This window comes from Pimephales promelas, chromosome 14, assembly GCF_988280905.1.
Source record: "Pimephales promelas chromosome 14, fPimPro1.hap1.1, whole genome shotgun sequence".
NCBI classification, from domain to species: Eukaryota; Metazoa; Chordata; class Actinopteri; order Cypriniformes; family Leuciscidae; genus Pimephales; species Pimephales promelas.
In genome coordinates, this window is record NC_142782.1 from 3,738,096 (window position 1) to 3,758,753 (window position 20,658).

At 37.0% G+C, this 20,658-nt stretch overlaps 2 protein-coding genes across 2 annotated transcripts; both read left to right on the forward strand.

Moving 5' to 3' along the window:
- The first annotated feature begins 1,246 nt into the window (after window positions 1–1,246).
- LOC120481134 (uncharacterized) lies at window positions 1,247–4,018 on the forward strand. Its single transcript, XM_089119292.1, has 3 exons — window positions 1,247–2,830; window positions 3,275–3,345; window positions 3,863–4,018. The coding sequence occupies exon 1, from the start codon at window positions 1,337–1,339 to the stop codon at window positions 2,588–2,590; it is 1,254 nt and encodes a 417-aa protein (XP_088975418.1). The 5' UTR covers window positions 1,247–1,336; the 3' UTR covers window positions 2,591–2,830; window positions 3,275–3,345; window positions 3,863–4,018.
- A 3,682-nt stretch (window positions 4,019–7,700) lies between these two features.
- Window positions 7,701–10,298, forward strand: LOC148973622 (uncharacterized). Its single transcript, XM_089119179.1, has 2 exons — window positions 7,701–9,310; window positions 10,141–10,298. Exon 1 carries the CDS (start codon window positions 7,802–7,804, stop codon window positions 9,068–9,070), a length of 1,269 nt encoding a protein of 422 aa, XP_088975305.1. The 5' UTR covers window positions 7,701–7,801; the 3' UTR covers window positions 9,071–9,310; window positions 10,141–10,298.
- The last annotated feature ends 10,360 nt before the right edge of the window (window positions 10,299–20,658 follow it).

A 20,658-nucleotide genomic window follows, 5' to 3' on the forward strand; every position in this document is an offset into this window, starting at 1 on the left:
CTCTAATAGGATGTACATTGTTCAGCACTTTCATATATATATATAAAAAAAGTGAAATTATATTTTTAGACGGATGACTCCCTGATTCATGATCATCATAACACGAAAATGTCTGTAGGTACTTTTAGAATATAATGTGTTACCAAGAAAATAACATTTTCATCACTCAGTTGAGCTTGACTGTTAAGGCTTTGCTTTTCTATGCAGATTATTCTCTGAAAATATTGACTACTTGGGAACAATACGCTGAATTACTAATTGGCATGTCATTATAAAACATCTGCTGTCATCAGCATGTATTGCAATAACTGACTGTGGTGGAAATGTAATTTATGACGCGACAAAATAAAGTTGAAATATCTTGCATATGAATATTATTATTATTATTGAATGCAGGCTCTCTGGTTGTTACCATGTCTTTATCACACTGTCTGATTATAAGTGTGCTGTGATGAGGTAAATGGGTCATAATTTAGCTCAAAAACAATCAAAATTAAATGTATAGTGGAAAATACTTACCATTGATCCTTTCACCCTCTCTCAGTCTTTTTTTGTCCATAGCCTCCAAAGATGAAGGGGTTTTTCTTTCCTGCTTCATCTGTCTATCTCCATCCATGTGCCAACAGTGACTGACCATCTGCGCCATGGGACAGTCATCTGAGGCCTGCAGGGGGCAGTGTGGGATAGAAATCTAAACGTTTAGTGAACGCTAATTCTGTGTTTAAAAGTCCTCAAATATGCATGCAGAAAGTAACCAATTTCTTGATAAAAGAAAGATAAGTATAGGCCTACATTAGTAGGCTATGGATTATATAATTTTAAACTGTTGATTGATTTACAAAAAATGCTCCTAAATTTTGATTCTATCAAACAAGGACCAAACTGCATGAAATATGCATGAATATGAGCGCGAATGGTGCTTTATTGTCTCCTCGTAAAGTCGATGATCGTTAAGGATTGTATTTGTATCTAATGATTTTGTTACATTTAAATCCAATTCTCCAATTTTATCTAAAATTAGGTTTTTGGAGCTTATCTAAGTATTTTGTACAATCTATCCGGTAGGTTATTGATTTGTAGGTTCACGCTTTATTCAAGATATTTATAATAATATATAAATTAAAAAAAAATGTTTTTTGAGAACTTTTTTGGGTTTATCATCATCGCATTTCAATGTGAAGCAGCCTATGTAGTAGGCTAGCTACCAACACGTCGATTTTGACAGCATCAGTAATCACATTATTTCTGTGCACTAACAGCAATAACAGTAGGCCTATCAGTATTATTAATACAATAAATAAAAATACATTTTAGACAACTTATTTGGCAGTTGAGAATGCCGATCCGGTCCGATATTCCGGCTAGAGTCTCAAAACAGGTTGCTCATTCGACGTTATGTATATCAAATCATTTTAATATGGTATTGTGTGCTCAAAATTGTTATTTTGTTTTGAACGTGTTGTTTACTTTTAAAGATTGCTTACGTCTTCAAACAAGCACGTGCCTGGAATGTTTGACGTCAGAGCGAAGACGTCAAAGGAGTAGGCAACAGGCATGTTCGGGCGATTCCTCACAGACTGTTTTACAGCGTGATTGTTCGTTTGTGGTCACTTTACTCACGATGCTACCAACCAAACTGGCGGATAAAATCGGTAAGCAGGGGAATCTCCCTGACCAAAAAATAGTCTGGCCCATTGCTCCTGATGGCTATATCCCCAACTCTGTCGTCAGGAGTTTGGCGCCGTTTCCTAAATTCAGCAGATATTATTGTGCCGAAAGGGAGATCTATGTAAAGGCACCAGTAGAGGAAGACAGAACTCGGATCTTGGAAAAGTTCAAGAATTTTACTCTCGGCGAAACGAAGCAGAGTGTACCTGAGGAGACGACCGGTTCAACGAGCTTTGAACCATTTCAAAGTAAAAGGTCTTGGGAGACAAAGACAGGGGTCAAGGTTACACCACCTCGAAGAGCTGTAGCCCAGAGACAACAACATATGCTTCAGGATAGACAAAACTTCCTACAGGAAAATGGTTCTTCTAAAGAGACACTCCAGGCGAACGCTTCTTCTGTTGAGGAACTTCAGACAAATGTTTCCTCAGTAGATGAGCTAAAGAACGAGGAAGATGTTGACTTCACTCATCCTCCAGAAACTGTGCCTCAGAGCCTCAGTCCGGAGAGCAATGCTTTCCCCACAAAGAAAGTGAAGAAAGGTCGAAAAGCCAGATTTCATCTCCCAGAAGGTTCGTCTCCAAGCCCAATGCTGCAGCGGGTGAACCATGAGGTTAAGCTGAAGAAAGATGGGTTGAAGCAGGAGATAGCTTCTTCCATTAAGGAGCCAAAGAAAAGCCTTCAAGACAGTATGGAAAAAAGACATGTGGCAGAAATTGAAGATCTGATCCAGAACGTACGTCAGAAGACTAATAATTTCACCCTGAAGAAATTGAAGTCATTTGTGACACCCCATCTCCCGATGGGTGACAGAAGGCCTCCTTCACTCCTCATGTACATTTATAGAAAGTCAAAAGCAGAATCTTCGCCTTCTGATGGGGTGAAGAGTGGTCCAAAAGAGGCTTGGACCTCAAGAAACTAAAATGTGAATGTTATCACTCGACTGAATGGGCGTCATCAGTGGTTATCAGCCAGATATGCTAGACTCAGAAGGTTATCATCCATCTCAGGGCTCTTTCTAGACATCAGGAGGCCCTAGGCCATCCATCGTTCGCGAGCTACAGGACCAGTGCCACCCCTCATAAACCCGCTGACAAGAGTGGAAGACTGCAGGATGCACCGTCTTTGCTAATTGGCAAGTGCATTGTACAAGTATAATTTAGTAAGTAAAGTTACATTATAAAAGTAAACTGGTGTTGATGTCATGTTAGTCTGCTACATATACTAAAAATATGAGTTTATAAACGTTTGTACTGACATTCAACCTGAGACGTGTCAGATAAGCTGGTAGTATGCCGTTGTTCTTTTAAACATCCACAACTAATGTGAACATATAGGCTTTAAGGCTGAATTGGTGATATTTGCTTATTATTCACAAAAATTGCTGAATAACGTGACCAAATTGTGTGTTAGCTGCAAAATCGTATAACGTTAGCCATTGTGCTACCCTCCAAAGTTACTAGCGGTGACCGCGGCTAGCTAATAATTACAGAGCTATTTATGGATATCTACTTTTATTATCCTGTAAATCAGAATATACTGTCTATGAATATCTTGCTCATACCTTTGCTCATTTTCTTACTAATTTAGTCTTTTGTTTCCACAGGTGGGAATGCTGGCCTCCATTGGTGGAAGAGATACCAAAAACATTGTAACCAGCCAAAGGCCATTTTGGCTGTAAGTATTATATATAGATGCCTTTCACGTTACCTAATCACCACTCTCTCATTCATTCATTCATTCATTCATTCACTAGTCCATGAAGGTAAAATTAAAATCTAAAGTTGAATGTTAAAATTTGCACTCGCAGACAAAAGTCACAAACCTGTATTCAGAATTTGAAGCTGCAGACAAGTAGTCTAGTCACAAATGTGTAAAATGCCATTCACAGAAATACAATGACAGACACAAACTTGTAATATATAATTGCATTTTTTAACATTCAATTTTACAGGTTTGTGTAAATGTTCATGTACAAGTATGAATATTTATTGGGCAAATTCTCAAATTCACATCTACGTGCTCTCAAGTTTTGATACTCTTTTACCTTAATATTACTCACTCCACCCCACTTTAGTCACATTTATTATTATTTATTTGTGCTAGCATTTTACTAATGTCATGTAATAAAGAATCTTTGAATATTGAATCTAATATTTAGTCTTTGTTTCTTTGCTTTGTGTGCTTTTTACAGGAGCAGTGAGGAAGAATCGCATGTCTGACAAAGCCACCGACACACACCGAGATAAACCATCAGGTGGTTTAATCTGGTGTGCGACCGCCGCCATGCCCGGTCACACCCAACTAATGAGCAATAAATGAGTTTAAAATAAAAAAAAGTTTTTGGAAAATGACAAATTGTCTCATAGCCTAAATATGAATTACAGACCAGGGCCAGAATTTGACTATTAATAATAAAAAATAAGCTAATATGCATTGTAAATGTCAGCATTCATCTTTTTTGACTCTTTTTTTATTATTATTCTTTTAGTAGCTACAGAAATATGTGAGGTTTATCTTTTTATAAAACCTTTTTTTCTCAAAACTTTATGTTGCAAACATTCCTTTTAAATCTGGCCATCATTTTTAATGTTTATGTAAAATGTGCATATTGATGCTAATTTATTTGAACAGCATTCTGTGATAACCGTGATCATTTTGGTCACTATAATCATGAAATGGAATTTTCCAACTAAAATCAACTATAGTTATGTGTTTCTACAGTAAAATAGTACATTTTTCTGATTCTGTTCTTTTCTGTGACATTAAAGGATGACATATACAGGCCTACACAGACTCTTAGGTCTAAAACAGTTTTGGATGGTTGTTAATAGGATAGTTATGAGGCGTTATTTGAGAGATTTAAGTATTGTAGCTCTCGGCCACTTTCATTTTTTAAAAGTAGCTCTCAAGTGAAAAAAGGTTGGAGACCCCTGCCCCAGGCAATATTCATGTTGGTAAACTAACCCAATAAAAAAAAAACTCTTGAAACAAATATGATTCCTAACCTTTTCATTTATACAACATTTCATTTTAAATGTTGTATATTTTTACTTACACACATTTGGACACACTTTTTAATGTTTTTGAAAGAAGTCTCTTATGCATCAAGCTTGGATTTATTTAATCAAATATACAGAAAAAATTTAAATAATGTTTTTCCTATTTTACTATTCTTTAAAATACTTCTGTGATGCAAAGTTGAATTTAGTGTCACGTGATCCTTCAGAAAACTTTATAATATTCTGAAGCACTTCTGGTTGCGAAAAGTGCTGTATCTCTGCCTCACGCGCTTCATTGGCGACTCGAAGATCCTGCGCTGGGACAACCAGCACTTCGTGGAGATCCAAACCCTGCCGTCACGCGGCTCGATGGCCTTCTGCTGAGGAGCGACTATTCCTTCTCTCGGATCTATCTGTGGGACGACCTCACTCAAAGGTTCCTGCCCTTTCAGGAACTGAACATGCTGGCGCCTCGAGGGTTCAGTCTGGTGTCTATTGACAATAAGGATATTCTGTTAGCGGCCAGTTTTAAAGGAAAGACCATGGCGTACCAGCATCTCGTGGTGGACCTCAGTGCCAAATAGTAGACGTTTAACTGGGGCTTAAATGTCAAGAACTGCAACATTTCCACCCCTTTTCTCCATCTGCTTTCACACATGAATTGATTCTGTCATCATTGCTAAATACACTCACACATTAGTTACTAAGGAAGCTATCCTAAAGTGATAGTTGATTTAACTCCCATGATTTACTCACCCTCAAGTCATCCTAGGTGTGTATTAGAGCCCGATCGATAAAGGATTTTGAAGGCAGATACTGATACAAATATTTTTGGGTTTTAAAATCCGATATATCGGCCGATATTTTTTTTTATTAAATATTGTTGGATTTCACACACGTGTAAAAGAAACTAACTTTTCTGCACAAGATACGTTTGATACTTTTTCTCTATGTCTAAATGTTCACTCCTCGCAAGTATAATTTACATTTTACAATGCAGGCACTGTAACTAGAGATATGCGAGTTATAAATACAGTAATCATTACTTTATTTAGGCAGAAAAAGTTCATTGTGGTTTCCAAGCTCATTAATGTTAGCGTTAGCGGTCTTCCACTGATGATAGTGGCATTAGCTAGCTTTGTGTTTAGCTAGTCTATGATGAGCCATAATTTAGCAATAGATAACATCATACTGCAAATTGTAAAACATACATTTTCAATATAACAGGCCAAGGAGAGATGATTGAAGTGTGTTTCGTCCGTTTTTATTTTATTTTTTAAATATTCATTTATCGGCCATTATAATTGCCGATGCCGATATTTTGGAAAATGCCAATATCGGCCGATAATATCGGTCTGGCTCTAGTCTGTATGACATGCCTCTTTCAGACGTATATAATCAGAGTTATATTAAAAAATGCCCTGGCTCTTCTAAACTTTATAGCGGGAGTGAATGGCTGTTTCTGTTTCGAAGTCCATAAAAGTGCATCCATCCATCATAAAAGTAGGAACAAAACTTTAGACTGCGTATGGCCGTTTGGCAGGAAGCTTTTTTTTATATAAATATATATGTAGCTCCGTTTGTATTCGTCTGAAAGAGCAAAGTCATATACACCTTGAGGATGAGTAAATCATGGGCTAATTTCATTTTTGGGTAAACTACCCCTTTAACAACAAAAAAACAACATGTTAATATACACTACTACTAATAAAAACTACTACTACCGATTACCCATTTGGGCCTTCAAAACTAAATGAACATTTACCGTATGCATTGCAATGAATATGTTGTATGTTACTCTAATAGGATGTACATTGTTCAGCACTTTCATATATATATAAAAAAAAGTGAAATTATATTTTTAGACGGATGACTCCCTGATTCATGATCATCATAACACGAAAATGTCTGTAGGTACTTTTAGAATATAATGTGTTACCAAGAAAAATAACATTTTCATCACTCAGTTGAGCTTGACTGTTAAGGCTTTGCTTTTCTATGCAGATTATTCTCTGAAAATATTGACTACTTGGGAACAATACGCTGAATTACTAATTGGCATGTCATTATAAAACATCTGCTGTCATCAGCATGTATTGCAATAACTGACTGTGGTGGAAATGTAATTTATGACGCGACAAAATAAAGTTGAAATATCTTGCATATGAATATTATTATTATTATTGAATGCAGGCTCTCTGGTTGTTACCATGTCTTTATCACACTGTCTGATTATAAGTGTGCTGTGATGAGGTAAATGGGTCATAATTTAGCTCAAAAACAATCAAAATTAAATGTATAGTGGAAAATACTTACCATTGATCCTTTCACCCTCTCTCAGTCTTTTTTTGTCCATAGCCTCCAAAGATGAAGGGGTTTTTCTTTCCTGCTTCATCTGTCTATCTCCATCCATGTGCCAACAGTGACTGACCATCTGCGCCATGGGACAGTCATCTGAGGCCTGCAGGGGGCAGTGTGGGATAGAAATCTAAACATTTAGTGAATGCTAATTCTGTGTTTAAAAGTCCTCAAAAATGCATGCAGAAAGTAACCAATTTCTTGATAAAAGAAAGATAAGTATAGGCCTAGATTAGTAGGCTATGGATTATATTAATTTAAACTGTTGATTGGTTTACAAAAAATGCTCCTAAATTTTGATTCTCTCAAACAAGGACCAAACTGCATGAAATATGCATGAATATGAGCGCGAATGGTGCTTTATTGTCTCCTCGTGAAGTCGATGATCGTTAAGGATTGTATTTGTATCTAATGATTTTGTTACATTTAAATCCAATTTTATCTAAAATCAGGTTTTTGGAGCTTATCTAAGTATTTTGTACAATCTATCCGGTAGGTTGATTGATTTGTAGGTTCACGCTTTATTCAAGATATTTATAATAATATATAAATTAAAAAAAAAATGTTTTTTGAGAACTTTTTTGGGTTTATCATCATCGCATTTCAATGTGAAGCAGCCTATGTACGTAGTAGGCTAGGTACCAACACGTCGATTTTGACAGCATCAGTAATCACATTATTTCTGTGTACTAACAGCAATAACAGTAGGCCTATCAGTATTATTAATACAATAAATAAAAATACATTTTAGACAACTTATTTGGCAGTTGAGAATGCCGATCCGGTCCGATATTCCGGCTTACAGAGTCTCAAAACAGGTTGCTCATTCGACGTTATGTATATCAAGTCATTTTAATATGGTATTGTGTGCTCAAAATTGTTATTTTGTTTTGAACGTGTTGTTTACTTTTAAAGATAGCTTACGTCTTCAAACAAGCACGTGCCTGGAATGTTTGACGTCAGAGCGAAGACGTCAAAAGAGTAGGCAACAGGCATGTTCGGGCGATTCCTCACAGACTGTTTTACAGCGTGATTGTTCGTTTGTGGTCACTTTACTCACGATGCTACCAACCAAACTGGCGGATAAAATCGGTAAGCAGGGGAATCTCCCCGACCAAAAAATAATCTGGCCCATTGCTCCTGATGGTTATATCCCCAACTCTGTCGTCAGGAGTTTGGCGCCGTTTCCTAAATTCAGCAGATATTATTGTGCCGAAAGGGAGATCTATGTAAAGGCACAAGTAGAGGAAGACAGAACTCGGATCTTGGAAAAGTTCAAGAATTTTACTCTCGGCGAAACGAAGCAGAGTGTACCTGAGGAGACAACCGGTTCATCGAGCTTTGAACCATTTCAAAGTAAAAGGTCTTGGGAGACAAAGACAGGGGTCAAGGTTACACCACCTCGAAGAGCTGTAGCCCAGAGACAACAACATATGCTTCAGGATAGACAAAACTTCCTACAGGAAAATGGTTCTTCTAAAGGGACACTCCAGGCGAACGCTTCTTCTGTTGAGGAACTTCAGACAAATGTTTCCTCAGTAGATGAGCTAAAGAACGAAGAAGATGTTGACTTCACTCATCCTCCAGAAACTGTGCCTCAGAGCCTCAGTCCGGAGAGCAATGCTTTCCCCACAAAGCAGGCAAAGAAAGTGAAGAAAGGTCGAAAAGCCAGATTTAATCTCCCAGAAGGTTCGTCTCCAAGCCCAATGCTGCAGCGGGTGAACAAAGATGAGGTTCAGCGGGTGAAAGATGGGTTGAAGCAGGAGATAGCTTCTTCCATTAAGGAGCCAAAGAAAAGCCTTCAAGACAGTATGGAAAAAAGACATGTGGCAGAAATTGGAGATCTGATCCAGAACGTACGTCAGAAGACTAATAATTTCACCCTGAAGAAATTGAAGTCATTTGTGACACCCCATCTCCCGATGGGTGACAGAAGGCCTCCTTCACTCCTCATGTACATTTATAGAAAGTCAAAAGCAGAATCTTCGCCTTCTGATGGGGTGAAGAGTGGTCCAAAAGAGGCTTGGACCTCAAGAAACTAAAATGTGAATGTTATCACTCGACTGAATGGGCGTCATCAGTGGTTATCAGCCAGATATGCTAGACTCAGAAGGTTATCATCCATCTCAGGGCTCTTTCTAGACATCAGGAGGCCCTAGGCCATCCATCGTTCGCGAGCTACAGGACCAGTGCCACCCCTCATAAACCCGCTGACAAGAGTGGAAGACTGCAGGATGCACCGTCTTTGCTAATTGGCAAGTGCATTGTACAAGTATAATTTAGTAAGTAAAGTTACATTATAAAAGTAAACTGGTGTTGATGTCATGTTAGTCTGCTACATATACTAAAAATATAAGTTTATAAACGTTTGTACTGACATTCAACCTGAGACGTGTCAGATAAGCTGGTAGTATGCCGTATGTTCTTTTAAACATCCACAACTAATGTGAACATATAGGCTTTAAGGCTGAATTGGTGATATTTGCTTATTATTCACAAAAATTGCTGAATAACGTGACCAAATTGTGTGTTAGCTGCAAAATCGTATAACGTTAGCCATTGCGCTACCCACCAAAGTTACTAGCGGTGACCGCGGCTAGCTAATAATTACAGAGCTATTTATGGATATCTACTTTTATTATCCTGTAAATCAGAATATACTGTCTGTAGTTGGCCAGTATCAGTGTTTTATTATGATTATCCTGTTTTTTATATTCTATTTTATGAGACTTTTATTTTGACATGCTATCTGTAGGGGGGACTATATTTTCTCTGTGTAAATATAAAATATAAAATATAAAAAAATACAGAAATACAATGACAGACACAAACTTGTAATATATAATTGCATTTTTAACATTCAATTTTACAGGTTTTTGTAAATGTTCATGTACAAGTATGAATATTTATTGGGCAAATTCTCAAATTCACATCTACGTGCTCTCGAGTTTTGATACTCTTTTACCTTAATATTACTCACTCCACCCCACTTTAGTCACATGTATTATTATTTATTTGTGCTAGCATTTTACTAATGTCATGTAATAAAGAATCTTTGAATATTGAATCTAATATTTAGTCTTTGTTTCTTTGCTTTGTGTGCTTTTTACAGGAGCAGTGAGGAAGAATCGCATGTCTGACAAAGCCACCGACACACACCGAGATAAACCATCAGGTGGTTTAATCTGGTGTGCAACCGCCACCATGCCCGGTCACACCCAACTAATGAGCAATAAATGAGTTTAAAATAAAAAAAAGTTTTTTGAAAATGACAAATTGTCTCATAGCCTAAATATGAATTACAGACCAGGGCCAGAATTTGACTATTAATAATAAAAGATAAGCTAATATGCATTGTAAATGTCAGCATTTATCTTTTTTGACTCTTCCATTTCATGATCATTTTGGTCACTATAATCATGAAATGGAATGGAAAAAAACTCTTGAAACAAATATGATTCCTAACCTTTTCATTTATACAACATTTCATTTTAAATGTTGTATATTTTTACTTACACACATTTGGACACACTTTTTAATGTTTTTGAAAGAAGTCTCTTATGCATCAAGCTTGGATTTATTTAATCAAATATACAGAAAAAAATTAAATAATGTTTTTCCTATTTTACTATTCTTTAAAATACTTCTGTGATGCAAAGTTGAATTTAGTGTCACGTGATCCTTCAGAAAACTTTATAATATTCTGATTTATTATCAAATGTTGAAATCAAATGGTGTTCAATATTTATTTTATAACCTGATACTTTTCAGGACTTTTAGATTATTAAAAATGTGTATGTAATCATATTAATTAAACTTTATCGTAATCTCTCTTTTTTTGTAATTTTTTAATTTTTAATCTAGTTAAAATAAATAAATAAAATAGATTTAGTTTATGGTTAATGGCTGAAAGACTTGCCAATTAATAGTAGAATTATTTTTATCAAAAACTGAATGTTTATCTCGTCTGCTCTATCCTTCTATTTTACTAGAAGTCCCGAATAACATAATTTAAAAAGTCAATAAAAATCTTTTCAATTTCATTTGGAGAAATAGACGTCATTACATAAAATAAGGTACTTTAATTCGGTTGGTAATGGAGGTTTAAATGTGCTTGACTGCAATAATAAAATTTGGTATTCCTAATTCATTTTTGATTAAATGGGTGGGGTTACGTTTTCGTTGCAATGCAACTTATTTCCTTATTGCTTGCATAAACCGTGGATCAAGATGATAAGTTACAAGATTGTACCTTTCAGGTTAATTTTGCGGAATTCAGAATGAGCGCTTTGACATCATGTCCGTCCTCCGATGACGCTCGCTATTCTAATGAAGATAATCCGCTCATTGTAAGGTAACATGCTCATAAAAATTGCTTTGAAACGGTGAAATAATAACACCCACGCGCACTCATCCGGTTGCCATGGCAACTCTGCTTCAGCGCTAGTCAAATGACGCTGACAGAATGGAATGTGATGTGACGAGCCAAATGACGCTGACAGAATGGAATGTTCTGATGTGACGAGTCAAATGACGCTGACAGAATGGAATGTTCTGATGTGACGTCACAGCAGACTGTTGGAAGAGGTTTCACCACAAATTTAAAAATTGTTTCCCTGTGTGTTCCTGTGACAGAAAGCCACCGACACACCGAGATAAACCATCAGGTGGTTTAATCTGGCATGTGACCGCCAGATCTTTCTTCAATCTTCTGTGATGCGTGGTGTGATGCGCCGTTGGAGTCACACGTTGTGTCACGTGTCTGTGACGCGACGTTGGAGTCCAACGTTGTGTCACGTGTCTGTGACGCGACGTTGGAGTCCAACGTTGTGTCACGTGTCTGTGACGCGGCGTGCTGTGATGCGACGTTGGAGTCAAATGTCGTTGTCACGAGTCTGTGTTGCGGCGTTTAGGTAGGTTATCCGTGGCATTATCGACTCCGCGATGGCAAAGGGCGCTCACTGTTTCTCGATCGGCTTTAATATTATGCTTTTATGTACTGATTCCATTTATATTTAGACTTTTCCTTCCAAAATGTTTGTTGTGTCAAGAAATCGTATTTGTTGTTTAACATAGAGTAACAGCCGTGAATGTCACTCACAATATAGTAGGCTATGAATATGTATAGTATAAATGTAATTCGGACGTTCTACATCCATCATGTTTTCAGTTGCGTCGCTTCACTGCCACCCGTTAATCCTCTCCTGTGGCCTCATGGATGTAAAGTGTCCATGGAATGTGCTTGAAGCTGGAAGAAGTAGGTCATCCGGGGACTTTTCGCCTACTGTTTTTCGAATACTAAATGTCTTCGTAACAGACTACTCTGTTGGTGTACTGTTTTTCGCATACTATATCGTAGGCCTAGGGAAGATTGAAGAAAGATTTTGAAGATTTAAAGGAAGAAAGAACCCACACAGTGTCTATAATGTGTCAGATTGACGCAATATGAACACAACCACTCTCCACAGTGCCTATGAAGCACCCGTCTTGAGAGACTGCTTCATATCTGCAGTGAAGAAGACCAGTAGGAGATCACCAGATAACCGAGAAGAGTTTTGCTCAGAGGGTGATAGAGGGTCTCTGTGTTGTGCTTTCTCGCGGGATAGCTGTTTTGGACGGTGCTGGGTGGTGGTGGGTGTCGTCACTCCACACCATATCTATGGGAATGACCCACGGCGTCAGGTGGTGTGGCGCCCTCACTCCCTCAGCGCCTTCGACCAGGTGAAGCACTCTTACTACAGCGACACGCTGCTTTATATCTCTCATGGTCCCAGTAGTGAAGATCAATAGTGAAGGCTTCGCTAGGTGGGTGTCGGATGGCGTCCACTTCAGCTTCTCGTGGTTGCCCGACGCGAGTCCGGGAGGGAGGCAGGACAAGCCCTTCCCTGGCTGTGGTGAGTTGGAGTGGGACAGAGATCTCAGGGGACCTAATGGCTGGAGCTGAAATTAGTTAGGTTTGCGGTTTTAGTGTGGCTGGATATTGAAGATCCACCCAAAACGTTCAGAGAGTGGGAGCTCCATGCATTGTGGTTCTGTAGGTACTCTGTGACAAGAGTGGAAAGGTGCTGTTTTGTTTGTTAAATAAACTTTATAAAAGACCCAGATTTCTAACTTCCATTCCTGGGGATACCATGGATAATTTTACAAGGTTGAATGTAAGATTTCATGCCTAATTTTTTTGAAAAAACAGGTTAAAATTTGTAATAAGTCACTTTAACCACTAGATGGCTATAGAGCTCCACTAGGCCTATAACGTATTTGAATTACTGAAAGATATAGTTTCTAAAGTTGGATTCATAACTTAATATTATAAAATCACAATTATAACAAAAATAAAATACTTTTTGTCAAAGTTTAGCATTTGTTTTTGTACTGAAAAAAAACAACAGTTTTTCAATAATGTTACATTATGATTAGAATCAAACCTGAACAACATGTTACAAAGAGAAATGTTGGAGTCTTAAGATTTGATCATTTATTTCAACTAAACAGCAATAACAAATTAGCAAATAAAGCAGTAAAAATAAAATATTTCTTAAAAAAAAAAGTAAATTGGGAAGAAAATCGAACAACTAGGAACAATAGTTTGGAACAATAGAACAATAGTTGGTCTCATCTCTTTTATCTTTTTTATAGCCTTACAAATGTATTCCTGTGTGCGTGTGTGTGTGTGTGTGTGTGTGTGTGTGTGTGTGCGCGCGCGCACATTTTCAATGTGTCTTAGTGTTACCAATTTATTTTTGCGGTGGTTCATGCATTTTAGAGTATTTTATTTTACAAATGATAAGCGAACAGTTTTTATAGTCTGTATGTATTCCTGTAATTTGTATTCCTCTATACTGTATGTGTGTGTTTGTGTGTGTGCATGTGTGTGAGCATGATAATTTTGGATTGTGGATGTTTTTTGCATTGTTGGAAGTGTGTGTGCCACTTAATTTCTGTCATTTCTGTCTGTGTTCTGCGTTATTTCTGATTTTGATGATGAATTTTGTCTATTTTGAGTCCAATGATAAATAAATATTTATTTATTAATTTATAGATATTTAAAAGATATCATAAATCCTCCAAAAACTGCACAAATGTTGAGTAAAAACATTAATAAACAGTAAAATAATATTTGTATAAAAAAAACCAACTATTGTTCTGTTACAAAATTAAATGTTATTTTTTGGGGTCCAATGGATATGAACACAACCACTCTCCACAGTGCCTAATGAAGCACCCGTCTTGAGAGACTGCTTCATATCTGCAGTGAAGACCAGTAGGAGATCACCAAACCGAGAAGAGTTTTGCTCAGAGGGTGATAGAGGGTCTCTGTGTTGTGCTTTCTCGCGGGATAGCTGTTTTGGACGGTCCTGGGTGGTGGTGGGTGTCGTCACTCCACACCATATCTATGGGAATGACCCACGGCGTCAGGTGGTGTGGCGCCCTCACTCCCTCAGCGCCTTCGACCAGGTGAAGCACTCTTACTACAGTGACACGCTGCTTTATATCTCTCATGGTCCCAGTAGTGAAGATCAATAGTGAAGGCTTCGCTAGGTGGGTGTCGGATGGGGTCCACTTCAGCTTCTCGTGGTTGCTCGACGCGAGTCCGGGAGGGAGGCAGGACAAGCCCTTCCCTGGCTGTGGTGAGTTGGAGTGGGACAGAGATCTCAGGGGACCTAATGGCTGGAGCTGAAATTAGTTAGGTTTGCGGTTTTAGTGTGGCTGGATATTGAAGATCCACCCAAAACGTTCAGAGAGTGGGAGCTCCATGCATTGAGGTTCTGTAGGTACTCTGTGACAAGAGTGGAAAGGTGCTGTTTTGTTTGTTAAATAAACTTTATAAAAGACCCAGATTTCTAACTTCCATTCCTGGGGATACCATGGATAATTTTACAAGGTTGAATGTAAGATTTTTGCCAAATTTTTTGGAAAAAACAGGTTAAAATTTGTAATAAGTCACTTTAACCACTAGATGGCTATAGAGCGCCACTAGATGGCTATAGAGCGCCACTAGATGGCTATAGAGCTCCACTAGATGGCTATAGAGCTCCACTAGATGGCTATAGAGCTCCACTAGATGGCTATAGAGCTCCACTAGATGGCTATAGAGCTCCACTAGATGGCTATAGAGCTCCACTAGATGGCTATAGAGCTCCACTAGATGGCTATAGAGCTCCACTAGGCCTATAACGTATTTGAATTACTGAAAGATATAGTTTCTAAAGTTGGATTCATAACTTAATATTATAAAATCACAATTATAACAAAAATAAAATACTTTTTGTCAAAGTTTAGCATTTGTTTTTGTACTGAAAAAAACAACAACAGTTTTTCAATAATGTTACATTATGATTAGAATCAAACCTGAACAACATGTTGCAAAGAGAAATGTTGGAGTCTTAAGATTTGGTCATTTATTTCAACCGAACAGCAATAACAAATTAGCAAATAAAGCAGTAAAAACAAAATATTTCTAAAAAAAAGTAAATTGGGAAGAAAATCGAACAACTAGGAACAATAGTTTGGAACAATAGAACAATAGTTGGTCTCATCTCTTTTATCTTTTTTATAGCCTTACAAATGTATTCCTGTGTGTGTGTGTGTGTGTGTGTGTGTGTGTGTGTGTGTGCGCGGGCACACATTTTCAATGTGTCTTAGTGTTACCAATTTATTTTTGTGGTGGTTCATGCATTTTAGAGTATTTTATTTTACAAATGATAAGCGAACAGTTTTTATAGTCTGTATGTATTCCTGTATTTTGTATTCCTCTATACTGTATGTGTGTGTGTGTGTGTGCATGTGTGTGAGCATGATGATTTTGGATTGTGGATGTTTTTTGCATTGTTGGAAGTGTGTGTGCCACTTAATTTCTGTCATTTCTGTCTGTGTTCTGCGTTATTTTTGATTTTGATGATGAATTTTGTCTATTTTGAGTCCAATGATAAATAAATATTTATTTATTAATTTATAGATATTTAAAAGATATCATAAATCCTCCAAAAACTGCACAAATGTTGAGTAAAAACATTAATAAACAGTAAAATAATATTTGTATAAAAAAACCAACTATTGTTCTGTTACAAAATTAAATGTTATTTTTTGGGGTCCAATGGATATGAACACAACCACTCTCCACAGTGCCTAATGAAGCACCCGTCTTGAGAGACTGCTTCATATCTGCAGTGAAGACCAGTAGGAGATCACCAAACCGAGAAGAGTTTTGCTCAGAGGGTGATAGAGGGTCTCTGTGTTGTGCTTTCTCGCGGGATAGCTGTTTTGGATGGTGCTGGGTGGTGGTGGGTGTCGTCACTCCACACCATATCTATGGGAATGACCCACGGCGTCAGGTGGTGTGGTGCCCTCACTCCCTCAGCGCCTTCGACCAGGTGAAGCACTCTTACTACAGTGACACGCTGCTTTATATCTCTCATGGTCCCAGTAGTGAAGATCAATAGTGAAGGCTTCGCTAGGTGGGTGTCGGATGGGGTCCACTTCAGCTTCTCGTGGTTGCTCGACGCGAGTCCGGGAGGGAGGCAGGACAAGCCCTTCCCTGGCTGTGGTGAGTTGGAGTGGGACAGAGATCTCAGGGGACCTAATGGCTGGAGCTGAAATTAGTTAGGTTTGCGGTTTTAGTGTGGCTGGATATTGAAGATCCACCCAAAACGTTCAGAGAGTGGGAGCTCCATGCATTGTGGTTCTGTAGGTACTCTGTGACAAGAGTGGAAAGGTGCTGTTTTGTTTGTTAAATAAACTTTATAAAAGACCCAGATTTCTAACTTTCATTCCATATTTTTTCAAGGTTGAATGTAAGATTTTTGCCTAATTTTTTGGAAAAAACTGGTTAAAATTTGTAATAAGTCACTTTAACCACTAGATGGCTATAGAGTTCCACTAGATGGCTATAGAGCGCCACTAGATGGCTATAGAGCGCCACTAGATGGCTATAGAGTTCCACTAGATGGCTATAGAGCGCCACTAGATGGCTATAGAGCGCCACTAGATGGCTATAGAGCTCCACTAGGCCTATAAACTATTTGAATTACTGAAAGATATAGTTTCTAAAGTTGGATTCATTTGGATTCATATCTAAATATTATAAAATCACAATTATAACAAAAATAAAATACTTTTTGTCAAAGTTTAGCATTTGTTTTTGTACAGAAAAAAACAAGTTTTTCAATAATGTTACATTATGATTAGAATCAAACCTGAACAACATGTTACAAAGAGAAATGTTGGAGTCTTAAGATTTTATCGTTTATTTCAACTGAACAGCAATAACAAATTAGCAAATAAAGCAGTAAAAATAAAATATTTCTAAAAAAAAAAAAAAAAGAGAAAGTAAATTGGGAAGAAAATCGAACAACTAGGAACAATAGAACAATAGTTGGTCTCATCTCTTTTATCTTTTTGATAGCCTTATATTTTTTATAGAGATTCTTTAGTCACCTCTTTTTATTCTCACAAAAATCATGTTATTAAGTGAAGGTGTCATTATTAAAACAATAATAGAGCTGAGCTTGCTATTTTACCATGTCTGAGATGAGTCAGCAAGGAAAGAAGAGGCCGTGTGACATTGTGATTTTTAATTTTAATTAGCAAGAAATATTCACCTTGTTAAAAAAACAATAAAAAAAATATATAAAAATTGTATTTAAAGTTTATTCCTTATATCGTGACACATACATGGATTTCTCTGGGCTGATATCCACTCCGCCCCATTATTTCATTAGCACTTGATAGGAGTTGACAAATCCAAGGCAGGAGTTAACTGCGAAAAATTCGATGTCAATTTAATTATAATTTTATATAAACTCATAAAAGACCAGAAACTGTACGAAGTGCATTTCATGTTCCCCAACTATTAGCCAATATTATTAGGTCTATTAGCCTATTATTATTTTTATTAATAGGCCTATTAAATTCGGCTATGCTTTTGATGACGTGCGTTAGAAATGTTTACTTTTAAAAGTTCTGCTGAGTTCACGACAGCACATTTTAAATGAGTGAAGCTCAATAGGCTATAATTCGTCTATCAAACTTCCGACAATGCAGAAAAAGAGTTTCGATGACAGAAAGCAGGGGACCCATCTAAACAATCTCTTGTGTCCCGCCGCGTCCTGCGGTCCCTTTGCGGTCAGGGGTTTCACCGCGATTCTCTGGCCCAAAGATTCCTGTGCCAACGACAGGGGTGTCCGAGTTGAAGAAGACGGTGTGAATGAGTTTCCAAAAAAGGAATCAAATGCAAGACCCAACTTGCCAACACGTCTAGGTGTGTCCCAGAACCGACACTTGCCTCAGCACACACAGAAGTTCATTCAGAGGAACACTTCTTCTGTAAAAGCGCTCCGGAAAAATAATGTGAAACCCCAGCAGACGAGTGCAGAGCTTCAGACGAATGCTTGTTCTTTGAGGGATGATGAAAAAGCCGTACTGCATCTTCCTCAAATCATACCTCAGAGCCAACAGTTGCGACAGAGAAATACTGTTTCCACAGAGAAGGGGAAGAAAAAAGTTGAAAAAGCGGAGTGCCACCCGCTGACCGGTGACTGGTCTCTGACTCCATGGCTGGCCGATGTCAGCGATGATGACCAGTGGTTTGACGAGCGGTTCGAGGAGGATACTTCCCAAGCAGAACTAAAGAAAGATGAAACAAAGCGCTCTGCCGAAGACTAGCCTACCGTTCCGCCGTTTCCTCTGTGTAACCGAAGGCCTGGTTCTGATCATCACACACCAAAAGCTGGATCACTGTCTCAGAGAGCTCACAAAAAGAAATTATTAAAGAAACTCAAGTCACCTGCATGAGGAAGACGTTTATTTTAGCGCACTTGGAGTTAGAACTATTATTTAAAATAATAATAATAATAATAAAAAGTGTTTAGCTTTTTTTAATATTTTTTTTTACATCATTTTGGAGTATGGGCCTATAAGAAACACATTGTGGGGGGAAAAAATCTGCAAAAAAAGTGTTTAATATTTTATGATATATCCTATAGAGGACACCTTGGCCAATAAGATGAAAACAAAGACTCTTTAAACATAACAAAGCTTATATATATATATATATATATATATATATATATATATATATATATAAATGCCATTTTTATATTCGGTTTTCGGTAGGTCAATTTTTACGTTCCAGACTTTTTTTTTCTTTCTATAACTTGACCTTTGTAAAACAGATATGAGAATAATGTTGGAAAAGATGTTTAGAAAATGTTTATATATTTTTGCATTTTGTATGCAATAAATAAAATAAAAAAGTAGGCTAGAGGGGTCACAGCACTTGCAAATCCATTACATTTTTAAAACAGTATTATCCTATACTAAACCTAAACTAATCTTGACAAATATATATCATTTGAAAGCTTACAATTTCTAGTTTTCATATTTGGTGATTGATTTTCAAAATATATTACAGAGGAGCCGTAATTTGTCAATTTGCGACAAAATTTTCATATTTAGACCTTTATTTTGAAATCGTGATGAACATGAAAAATCATGAAAGAAGGGTAGAAACCTGTTTGTTTTCATGCCAAGGGTTCAAAAGATCAATTATTTGAGAAAAAAAGGTATGAATTGTTTTAAAAAAAAATATAGAAAAAAATTATAGATTTACCATTTGAGAGGTCGCAGGAAGCTGTAACGAACGCACATGGTTTTTGTTTTGTTTCTTAGAGGTTGAATTCATATCAAAATCTGCCAAACTTCTCATATTACTTCTGAATAGGATGTCTACTTCATAAATTGTGAAAATTGTGGAAATAATTGTTCATTTCACTCAAAACACATATGGAAATGGAGGCGCCCTTATAATGGAGTCTGGTTGTCATCTAGTGAAAAAGTTTGGTACTGCGCCCAAACAAAATCTCACTGAAAGCTCATTTTTTGAGATATCAACCTAAAATTTGAAACACAACTTATTCAGATTTTTGGCTTTGATTTTTTTTTTTTTTTTTTTTTTTTTTTGCAGTTTTAGAGTCGCCCATTTATATTGCACATTTTCATAAACTCAAACTTCTATAACTTTTTTTTCTGTTTCACATTCTTAATTTATTTCACTTCTACAAAAATCTGCCAAATGTCTTCTTTAAAACGAGACCAATCTTATGTCTATATTCCAAAGCATTCTTGAATTACAACCATTTAAGTTCGAAATGTGCATTTTCATCTGTATTCAAAAAAAGGGTGCTGATTCAATCGGTGTGAGTGAGTGGAGGAGAGGCTCATTTGCATATTCATAAAACCACATGAAGCAAGGGTGTAGAGTTTTGTTTAAGCAAAAGGCTTGACAAAACATTTTTCAAGGAAAAAATATGTCATTTTGTGATCAAGGGTAAGTTTTAAGTCATACGATTATCGATTAGAGACTTTAACATGCAGGCGTTAAATGTAAATGGGCTCAGACAGAAAACTTCCACCTGAACCAAACTAGCCTACAAAGATTCTCAATTTGCTATAAAAGATTTGATATAATATTTTACTTTATAGAGTAAAAACTTGGCAACATTTTCATGATATCTCATATTTCATAGAAATATTGATATATTTTGTTCCCTTATAATGCCTAATAAGCATTTTAAGCCTGTGCTCGATACAGGATATCCAGACTTAAAACTGTGGCCTATTTCTCAAAGAGATT

Coding starts and splice junctions, on each gene's coding strand:
- LOC120481134 (XM_089119292.1), top strand. CDS start 1,337: ATGCCGATCCGGTCCGATATTCCGGCTAGAGTCTCAAAACAGGTTGCT.
- LOC148973622 (XM_089119179.1), top strand. CDS start 7,802: ATGCCGATCCGGTCCGATATTCCGGCTTACAGAGTCTCAAAACAGGTT.